The sequence below is a fragment of the Chelonia mydas genome, chromosome 19 (genome assembly GCF_015237465.2).
Source record: "Chelonia mydas isolate rCheMyd1 chromosome 19, rCheMyd1.pri.v2, whole genome shotgun sequence".
In the NCBI taxonomy this organism is placed as follows: domain Eukaryota; kingdom Metazoa; phylum Chordata; order Testudines; family Cheloniidae; genus Chelonia; species Chelonia mydas.
Window position 1 is genome coordinate 2816656 of NC_051259.2, and position 10798 is coordinate 2827453.

The 10798-nt window shown below is 63.3% G+C and overlaps 1 protein-coding gene across 3 annotated transcripts in view; it reads right to left on the minus strand.

Annotated features, from left to right (window-relative positions):
* The window catches only part of MAP7D1 (MAP7 domain containing 1), a 37883-nt gene extending 27577 nt beyond the window's left edge, over window positions 1–10306 (minus strand). The window contains exon 1 of one of the 3 annotated variants that reach the window (XM_037881926.2): window positions 9584–10306. In XM_037881926.2, the coding sequence (XP_037737854.1) occupies window positions 9584–9638 (55 nt within the window). In that variant the 5' untranslated portion in view covers window positions 9639–10306. The remainder of the gene's footprint in view (window positions 1–9583) is intronic. The other 2 variants (XM_037881925.2, XM_037881927.2) reach the window with 2 other exon arrangements.
* Between the last annotated feature and the right edge of the window lie 492 nt (window positions 10307–10798).

Below are 10798 nucleotides of genomic sequence, written 5' to 3' on the forward strand. Positions count from 1 at the left end.
AGCCAGCTCACAGTCCTGCCATCACCACGGCACACAAGCACTGGGGGCATCTCTGCTGGCAAGGCCCTGTCTACACTAGGCGAGAAACCATTGCAACAAGCCAACCGGAGGGACACTTTGCTCTCTCCGGGCACGCGCCACAGGTCTGCGTGCTCGCGTTGCCCCAGGCGTCTGATGGGCGCTGGCCGGGGTGCCCTCCTGCAGGGCCCCCGCCAGAGAGATGGAGCTGGGCACAGGCCCCAGGACTAAGCAATGTTCAGGCCCTCCTTGGCTGCCTGCGCTCTCCATGCCGCCTCGCTCTGGGCCCCATGGCAGGCACGAACATGCGCAGCTGCGCAGGGCACTGGGGCTTAGCCTGGTAACATGGGGCAGCTGCTCCGAGAGGCTGGGAAGCACACTGCTAACAGACTGGATGCTCACTGGGACCCCTCAGGGCCGGGCTGTCCTGGGGCTCAAGGAGGGGCCTTGGATCCCTCCTGAGGACGGAGGGGCGCGGCACCCCTGGCCTGGCTGCTGGGATGAGTGCTCTGCCCCAGCAGGACCTCTGCTGGAGGGGACAGAGGCGCTTGGCTCTGTAGGAAGAGGCACTTTCCCAGGGCCCTGCTGGGAGCTGCCAGACACACAGAGGATCAGAGCATCCCCCGTCATCACAGTCCCGGGGCCCTGCCCCTTCCCAGGCCTTTGGGCTGACGTCACTAGCAGGCTGCAGCATGCCAGGCTGGGGTCCCTGTGCCCTCACCCGGCCCCGCTTTGCGCCAGCGTCCCTTCTAGCGTCAGCAGCTTATGCAGGGGAAGATCCAGGCTTCACACACGCCTGGGCCCGGCAAAGCTCTGAGCTAACGCCCTTACCTAGCCCAGGAAGGGCGGGGCACAGCGGTGACGCCAGGCCTGGCAACGAGCCAGGAGCTGCATCTCACCGGCCTGCTTCCCTTCATCCCTGAGCAAGGCTGATCCCGAAGAGAGGGCAGCCCAGCCGCAGCCCCTGCCTCCCTCTGCGCTTGGGAGGGGGAGCGACACCAGGATACCAGCTTCGGCCTTGGCTCCCTCCAGAGCCACAGCGCAGAGCCCAGCCCACACCCCACTGCCCACGCCACTGAGCCCACTGCCTCTCACGTGGGCCAACGCTGCCTCCCTGGTTCCTGGTGCTCCCAGCTCTGCCGGTGCCCACCTCTGAGACTGGAGGCGCCTTGGGGCTTGGTTGTCTCTGTATCACACCGAGTGCAGCGAGCTCCTGCTCCATGGGTGCTGCTCCTGGGTGCTGCCGGAGTGCAAATGAAGAGCTATATCCGGTCTTGGCACTGCCTGGCCAACCCCAGCAGCCAGTCACGAGCCTGTGGAAAGCCCGGCCTACGGCACGGCTAGAGCAGGGAAGAGGAAGAGCCAGAAGTCTCCGCTGGATGCTGCGGCAGCCCAGAGTCAGGCGGGGCAGAGGCTGAGCAAAACTGAAGTGGAGCTAACTCCCAAGCAGTCGTGGGTCCCCAGTCTCCATCTCAAAGGGCTGCTCTCAGCTCTGTGAGCCCCCTTGGCTGCTTGTGCAGCGCTGACACAGCGGCGCCCTGGGGACACGAGTGCAAAAGCAGGCATCGTGCGGGTACCTGCGGTCTCCCAAGCAACAACATAGGACAGGCGATATCCCCTGGGCTGCGCACACACACACGGGCATTTCCTGGGAGGGTCTTTCTTGTGCAATTTGGTGCTGACTCAGCTCTCCGCGCTGCAACCCCTAACCGTGCTCAGCTCATCAACAGCTCACGGGGAGCCTCTCACAGCCAGCGGGGCGGGGTGTCAAGTCTCTGCATGTGCACGGCTGGGATGGGACGGCGCCAGCAGGTTCCCAGTTACAGGGCAGCAGGCGGGCAGCCCAGCATTGAGCCAAGCAAAGGAAGTTAAAACGCAGCTTTCCAGAGCCCATCCGGGCAGCGTGCAGTCCACAGCCAGCCGGACGTGGGCTTTGGCAGCTCCCCACCCAGGGCCAGACAGTGGCACAGAGGGATCCCCATCCCAGAGCAGGCTGCCATGGGGGGTGGATAGAGAGGTCTCCCACCGGCTGTCAACGCTTATTTCCAGCTGAATCCTGCCATGCTGGATACTGCTGCCAAGGGCCTGGGAGTGTGGCACGAAGAGGAGCCAATAGGGAATTCAGCTGAATGCTCGGGTCAGTGCAGCTGGTCACTGGAAGATGCGCAAGCGGCTGGGGCTGGCTCGTCACTGCAGGGTTCTTGTTGCTCGCGGACAACAGGCTGCAGGGTTTGGCTGTTTGAGGAAGAATTTGTTTGGGGGAATAAAAAAAAGAAGCCCAACGCCAAGACCCCGGGGACCGAAGCAGTCACCGCGCTGGGCGCCGCAGATCCACTGTCCCTTGAACAGAGGGATTCTGCTGCACTGGGCGGAGGCCAAGTAACTGGGCCGCCTCGGGCATGAGGCCATCGGTGTGTCGCTCACTCCCGGGTGAGCACGGTTGCTTCTGCCCAGACCACTCACACAGCTCGCAGAGGGCCAACTCCTACCCCAGCTCAGCACACCAGGGCATGGCAAGTGCCTCTGAATCCAGCCGCTGCCCCTCTGCCCCATAGCCCAGGCCCTGGCAGACAGACCTGGGCTCTTCCATCATTGGGGAGCACGCGGCGCTGGAGAAGGGCACCCCGCTGCCTGCCCTGGGAGGGGGGTCCCCTCCCCATCCGGGGGCCACCTCCTCTACCCCCACTCAGGCCAATGTGCCTCAATGACTCAAAGAAAGCCCTCTAGCAGATAAGGGATGGTGCAATCTCCATGGCTCATTCAGTCCTTGGCCTCCTCACTGCAACGACCAACTAGGGTCCATTGCCCGAGGGCGCCCACAGAAACCTGGATCACGTTACACAGGCCGAACCCTCATCAGGTGAGAACGTCCTCAGGTGGGAACAACTGCTGGTCACTACTAATCCGACACCAGATTGGAACCAGCACCCTAGAGGGGAAAAGCCCCCATCCCATTCCCTGCCTCTGAGTCAGCCAGCCCCTGTCCTGGGGCAGGATCAGAGCCAGCACCCCTAGAGGGGGAAGCCCCCGGTCCCCATTCTGCAGCCTTCCTGCCCTCCCACGGGATGATCAGGAGCAGTGGAGCGTGTCTCAGACATGCTGCAAAGCCACACGCCCAATTGCTCACACACACGCAGCTTCCGGGGGATTAGCATGAACAACTGTATCCGTCACACCTGGATGACAGCATCTGAGAGTGTAACTAAGCAGCCCGCGCCTGGCGCAGCTCCTGGCAGGTACATCTGCTCCTCTGCTCACAGTGCCGCTCGCACGCCCACCCCACAACAGCGCAGAGCTGCAGGCCTGCTTGCCCTACAGCAGGATGCCACGGCCGACCCAGAGAGCACCCACGACAAGTCTGAGGGCAAAGAGCTGAATGGAACCTCTGCCCTTCCGTGCCAGCCCAGCACAGACAGATGCCACACAAAGGGGCACTCGTGACACAGAGACTGCGACCCTCCCCCTTCATTGGCGTGGGCTGGCAGCCAGGTCCCACAGCACCTGGGCTCGGTGCCCAGGGGAAGCCAACGCCCCCCAGGACTGTCTTCCAGAACTCCAAAATGAAACCGGGCTGCTCCCGTTCGGGTCTGGCTCCCAGCTGCCCTGGGGTCTGAAGGGGGGTGTAGCAGGCTCAGGCCTAGAGGCCGGCAGTGGAGCTGCCGCTGGGTTTATGAATATTCACAGACTGCGCCACCAGTACCTTCCCCAGCATTCATTCATCCTCCCAGTGAAACCAGAGCTGGGGCCAGGGGGTTAACCCTTCCCCTGCACTGTTTGCACCAGAGTCATCAGGGCCCACAGCCCGTAGCCCACGGGTCAGAGCGGGAGAACCCAAAAGCAAAACAGACTGGAACCAAAGCCTGAAGCTTCCCAACTCTCCCCAGACTCTGGCAGGGGGTTGTCCAGATGCCCCCTCCAGGTCAGCCTGCATTTTAAGGTGCTCTCTGCTTCCCATGGTGCCCATCACATTTCCGCTTGCTCCTTATTTGGGGGATCTGGGAGGGCTGTTCTACCCAGCTCACAGAGGCCTGCTGAGCTGTCACCAAGCTTAGAGGAGAGACTGACACTGCCCCAAAGTCCTTCCTAACCCTAATCTGATCCGTGATGCGGCCTCCCTTGTCCCCCACATGGATAACCTGCTGCATCCCCATAGCTTGTGGAGCGCCGGAGCAATCCTCGAGGAGCAAGGGAGGCCTGCAGGAGCTGATAATACTTCACTGCAGTAGTGACCCCGGCCCCCAGCATCCTCTGCCCCAAAGCACTGCGCAGGGGCAAGGCAGAGCAGCCATGCGGCAGGGCAGCGTCCAGGATGTGGAGTGAGGAGTGACAGGGGAACTCAGGGAGGCAGGATCTCAGGGCGGTGCTGGGATGGAGCCTCGGGTTGTTTACAGTTCATTTAAAATAAACAAAGGAAAACCGGCCAGAGAACCTGAGCTGCTTTCAAGCCCCTTGCCTCCCAATCATGAATTTCCCGTGCAGCTATATCTGCACTGGACCGGCCCTGAGTCAGCGCTAGACCCCCAGGGCACGCTCTGCGACCAGACACCCATCGGGCCAGCTCGATAGGAAGTGCCCGAGGACGACCTGAGCAGTAGCAGCTTACAGCATGGGCCGAATTGCTAGCAGACCTTGGTGAGTCAGGTGCTCAGCCCTTCAGAAAACCTGCCCATCAGTGCCACTTGGCTGCTGCTGGGCACTTCTGAAAGCCTGGCCCTTGTCGCAGTGCCTAAGTAGGAGCTCAGCTCCTTCCAGAAATCAGGCCTATCAACCTAATTTGCAGAGGTGCTGAGCATCTGCCACTTGCATTGACTCTAACTGGAGCAGGGGTGCACAGCACCTCTGCGAATGAGACCACTGGCATTAACCCTGAAGCATGAGCCCTAGATCGCTAGCAGGACCCAGCCCACAGAGCCTGCTGTTCTCCCAGCGATGAGGCCGGCCATTTCCCTAGCGCTGGGCTCTGGTGCAGGGCAGCTCCACCCCGAGTCGGCGCTGCTCAGAGTGCTCTCTGGAGTGAAAGCTGCACTAACTCTTTTGGACAATGCACTCCAGGGCTGTCACACTGCAGTTCTGCATGTTGCATCGCTCAGAAAAGCAATAAGGGTGGCCTCGGCCACCCCACCTTCCATCCTCTCCCTGAGCTGGCTTCCTCCAGAATCCCTGCTTTGGCTGGTGACCCAAGTTCTCTGTATTTGGGGTCTCCAGCGCCAGTGGGAAGAGGAAAGAGACCATCGGGCACAGGCCTGTGCCCGCTCTGCCCTTATCCTTGTCTGGCCACACCCAGCTGCTTGCATTTAGCTATCATCTCCCTGCTGATGGCTCCACAGAGCCGCCCTTCCTCGCCCAGTCCTAGATCTGTGCCACCAGCACCCTGGTTGGCTTGCTAGGGGACGCATTGCACCCGTTGTTCCTCTGCGAAGCCCTGTCCAGGTCAATTGGAAGATGCCTGGCCCTCCCCTGCACGACAGCCAGCTCAAGACCACCCAAAGGAGTGTAAACACCTCGGGCAGGTGAAATCCCAGTCCCATTGAAGCCAGTGGCAAAATGAGTTGAGCTGGGGACAGATTTCACCCCGTGTTTCCTCGTCCCCATGGGCTCAGGGCCGTTTCACGCAGCCGGAGCAATGGGCAGAGACAGGGCGATTCCACTCTCCAAGCAGTTTGGACTGACCAAAATTAATAGAAAGGGGGAAATGTTTAAACCAACCCCTTTCCACCAGAAATACAAACTCATTGCTATTCGTGCCAGGCTTCAGAGAGACCCCTTCTGCAAAGTCGGGCCAAACGCAACTTGATAATATCCTTTTGAAAAGCTAAAGAGATATCTGTCCCCAGGACTGTGGCATGCTGCATGCTGTAAAGCTGTTATCACATCTTCCAGAGGGTTAGCACCTGGCTCTCCCTCCCACCCCCCATTCCCATTGTCTTCCTGCTAGGAGACTAACAACAAACCAGCTTCGGAACATATTGGTGGGACACACTAAAATCCCTGGGGTGTCTGGCGGCAGGGCATTATTCCCAGCCAACTTGCCACCACTGCCCGGCCAGAGCAGCCTGGATATTTTAGGCACATGCACACGCCGCCAGGCACAGGACATCACCACCACGAGGGACAGAACTGTTCTGCTCAGCTATAAACAACGGAAAGCCAGGCCTATCGGAGGAGCCGAGAGCCAGGCACAGACAATACGTCTGCAGTTTTCTTGTTAAACACAGTATTTATCAAAGGCTGCAGGGCCCCAGGACTGCAGCTCGGCATTTAGGGCCGGTTCGCCTGCCTGCGACCAGCAGCCGCGAGCTCTGAAGGGCCCTGGTTCCTCTGTTTCCGCTGCCAACACTGTCCTCCCCTCCCCCGAACAGCCACCACAGGCCCATGCAGACTCAGGCCTCCATGAATCACAGCAGCTGTCCCTCCCACTCCTGCAACAGGGCATAGGGACGGAGGGGGGAGGGCGCAGCCGGGCCTTCCCTCTTCCTCCATCAGTGGAAAGACAGGCCTGCCACAAAGCCATGCTTAGTCACAGGGCTGCCCTGCCTCCGCCCAGAGATACCAACACAGACAGGGCCAAAGAGCATTTGGCTGGGTCCCTTGGAGAGACTCGGAGCCAAAACAAATCCTGGCTCCAGCAGACTCAGCTCCAGCCAGCTGCTGCCCTCCCTCCGGCTGCCCAGGAGCAAGAGAATTCAGCAGCGTTGGGCAAAGCTGCAGATTCAGGCCTGCTCCTGTGACCCACCAGGGAGACAGCAAACCCCTGGCCGGGGTAGAGCAGCACTGCACCAGGGAATGCCATAAACCTGCCCAGAAATGCAGCAGGAGGCAGCCACACATGGATATTACATCCTCAGCATCTGTCCCCCGATGTCCTCCCACCCCGCAGCCACCATGAAAGGCCTTTTGCCTTCCCACCCATAACACCAGCCTCCTGCCTTCCTCACTTAGGTCTAGGAGGCAGCCATGCTGCGCAGGTAACCATGCTGGGGGGTCCCGGTTATGAGCTAACACACCATTGCGCCCTGTGGTGTAGACAAGACCTGACAGTGTTTTAACCACGTCTCCAGCCAATCCCAGGGTCTGGATAAGCAGGGCTGCTGTCACACAGTTCAGGGACACAGTGAGCTCCCAGATCTCCACAGCAAGACAGAGCAGTGTCAGAGGACAGACGTGTTGTACCCAGGTTGCCCGACACTGTGGATGGCCTGGGAAAGCTGCAGAGATGGGTACTGTGGCACTCAGCAGAGACCAAACAGCTAATCACACGGATGCCAACCAAGCTCTGAGTGGGGCTGGCGCAGCTCTGCCCTCAGCCACAGCAGGGGTATGAGGAGCAGCGACAGACAGGGCAGGGTGGGCACAGAATCCCCTGCAGGTGTCTGCTTTGGTTCTGGATTTCATGACCCAGCGGATGAGCCCCCTGCACCCTGTGTGCCAGGGGGCTGAAGCCGCTGGCATTGGGGAGGGGCCACCTGTGCAGGGTGGAAGAAACCTAGCGATGAGGGAGAACAAAATTAACGCCCCCTTCACCCCAACTCTGCTCCTGAAGGAAGGGGGGCCAGCAGGCAAGAGGATGAGACCTGGGGGAGAGATTCAGTTGACCCGTGTCAGTGCCACCCCTCCTCAGGCCTGGTCCTTGCCCCTACCATGCGTCAGGGCTGGGGACCCATGCCGGTGATGCCCCAGGGCAAAGGGAGAGGATAAGCAGGCTGGTCCTGGGGGAACACTGGTCTCACCCACAGCAGCCCCAATGCCCCCTGAAGCTCAGTGGGGGACCAGACACATCCGGAAGCACCAAGATCTGCCCTCTCTGCACTGCACGACAGAGGCTGCTGCTGTCTGGAAAGGTCTTGTCAAGGGCAACTTCTATCTTGCAGTCACTTGAGTGAATCTAATTAGCTCCTAAGGGCTGCAGGCTTGGCTCTCTGTGGGCCTACTGAGACTATGTTAGCTCCTTTCCTCCTGCTCCCTAAAACTCCAGGGAGGGGGCACTGCCTTCCCCTGGACCCTCCATTTCAACTGGGTCTATCTGCCTGCCCAGCGGGATGGCGAGGAGACCTCTCCGAGAGCGTGGGGCCTGCCAAACTGCCCTGAGCTCTGCAGAACTGGGACGCCCACAGGACCCGTACCCCCAGGGGCACAATTCTCCCCTCACCCCACTCAGACTTGTCTGTGTCCCCAGAGTGACTCCTGATTTACGCTGGGATGGGCAAGCGCAGAATCAGGTCCCCTCTGGCATCATCTGCTACTCAGATGCCAATTCGCCTGGTGTAAATCACAGCCCCACACAGAGGTCAGTGGATCTGGCCTGTTCATTCCAATGGGAGCGGCACCCATCCACACCAGCTGGGGGGCCCAGACTGCAGGAGTCACTCCTGATTTGCAGAGCCCTGTGACTCTGTGCCCCAGCCCAGTTCAGTCATGTCTGGGCTGCAAACACTGCAGGGCGAGGCTGAGCTCCTGGGCCTGGCCTAAATTAGGACATCTCTGGGACCTGGCTCCAAGACAGCAGCCCTCTGCTCCTGCTGGGGAAGACTCCAAACCGCCCCCTGGAAACCCCCCGCCTAGGACTGAATTCAGGGGTTTCTACCCAGCTGGAGGAGGGGCCGTGCCCCCCCACAAACTCCCTCCTCCCGGGAAGGGGTCTGAGCGCCCCCCTCGCCAGGCCAGAGCCCCCTCCAAGATCACCCCTCTCCCCGCAGCCGTGTGGCGCCCCCGGCACAGAAAGCCCCTGGACAGGCAGGTTTGGGCGGCGGGGAGCGGGGCCCAGCCCCAGCGTGGCGCAGAGACCGGAAGGCCCCCCCCGGTTATTCACACTCCGTTAGCCCTGCAGCCCGGCTGGGGGTCCCCGTCCGGCCCCGCTAGCCTGGGCGAGGGACTGTACCCAAGGCCAGCCGCCGTTTGCCCGCTACCCTCCCAGCCACCCCTCCAGCAGAGGCGCTGGGCGAGATGCTCCAGCCCAGCCCGAGTCCCTGGGCCCGGCGCTGGGGAGGGATCCGGGAGTTCAGAGCCGATGATCTCATGGCTCCTGGAGCTCAGGGAGGCGGCAGGCTGGGGACCCCCCCCCCCCCGCGGCGGGGATCTCCCCCATCTCCAGCCTGGCGCCCAGGCACCGCCACGAGCTTCCCCTGCGAGCGGGACCGGAACCAGCCCTAGCCCGGCGCCGCGGCCGCTGGCAGGGGAGGCCGGGCAGCAGGGCCGGGAGCGGCCCCTCCCCAGCCCCCTGCGGGGCTCGGGCTCTGGGGGGTGGGGGGGCAGAGCCCCTGGCACGTCCCGACAGCAGGGGGCGGGGGGGGGGGCATTTAACCGCAGAGCCCCACGCTGGAGAGGGGCGTGCGGGCGGCAGGAGAGGCCGGGGCGCGCCGCTCCCTGCCGAGGGGCGCACAATGGAGCGGGGGGGAGCCCTGGCGCATCGCGGAGACCGGCCCCGGCTTGATGCTGCTTTCGCCTGCCGGGCTGCAAACACCCCCCCACACCCCGGGGAGGAGGCTGGAGACCAACCATTGGGGGGAGGGGACACAGTATCTCATGACCCCCCCCAGTGCTGCCCAAAGGGCCCCACGCAGCTATTTACCTTGGGCTCGGTGCCGCATCGCCTCGGCCTCCCGCGCCGCCGGCCGCCTCTCCATGCCGTGCCGGGGAGGGCGCTGCTCGCTCTGTTGTGGTCCCCCCCCCGCCCCGGTGTTTTAAAACCAGCCACACAGCAGCGGGATCGGCGACGAGTCAGTCACTTCTCTGCCCCTTTTCCGCCTGGCCCCGCCGCAGGCTCATCCCGCCCCGGATCCAACCCAGCCCCTTCCAGGGGGGCGGTATCAGCTCCGGCTCATTCCCGGGCCCCCCGCGGAAACACCACGCGCCGCCCCGGGGTGCAGGACCCCGGCGCCGGCGGTGAAATGGACGCGGGGCCCCGGGGCTCTCCAGCCCTGGCCCGGGGGGTGCAGCCCGGCTGGGAGCTGGGGGGGGGGGGGGGCTGCAGGACTGGGCCCGAGACGCCCCCAGGCAAAGGACCCCGCGCCCCCCGCCAGCAGCTGATGGGGCAGCAGCGAGCCCCGGCGCTATTGTACCGCCGCCAGCCCGGTCCCTGCCCGGACTCCGGGGGAGGCCCCTACCATGCCTGCCCACCCAGCCGGGAGGGGGGTCTGTGCCTCGCCCCGGGAGAGGCCGGGGGGCCGGGGGACGCCTGCTCTGGGACGCGGGGTGGCCAGGAATCCTCTGCCCTGCGCCGAGGGCCGGCGCGCCGCGGCCTGCGCGCTGGGTGCCCGGCGGGGGAGAGCCGAGGGGCCCGGGCAGCTCAGGCTTCCCCCTGCCTCTTGGTCGTGTCCAGCAGCGCGCTGAGACTATCTAGGGAAAGTTGGATTCTTTGGCGAGCCGCGGCTGGTGACTCACTTAGGAAAGAAAGAAGGGGCAGGAGCAGCTGGGCGCCAGCTGGGAGCAGGGAGGGGGGCTCCCGTCCCGGGGGTACCCGGCCGGGGGATGCTGGGAGCAGGGGGGTCCCTCAGTCCTGGGGGTACCTGGCCGGGGGATGCTGGGAGCAGGGGGGCTCCAGTCCTGGGGGTACCCGGCCGGGGGATGCTGGGAGCAGGGGGGTCCCTCAGTCCTGGGGGTACCCGGCCGGGGGATGCTGGGAGCAGGGGGGGTCCCTCAGTCCTGGGGGTACCTGGCCCGGGGATGCTGGGAGCAGGGGGGCTCCAGTCCTGGGGGTACCCGGCCGGGGGATGCTGGGAGCAGGGGGGTCCCTCAGTCCTGGGGGTACCCGGCCGGGGGATGCTGGGAGCAGAAGGGTCCCTCA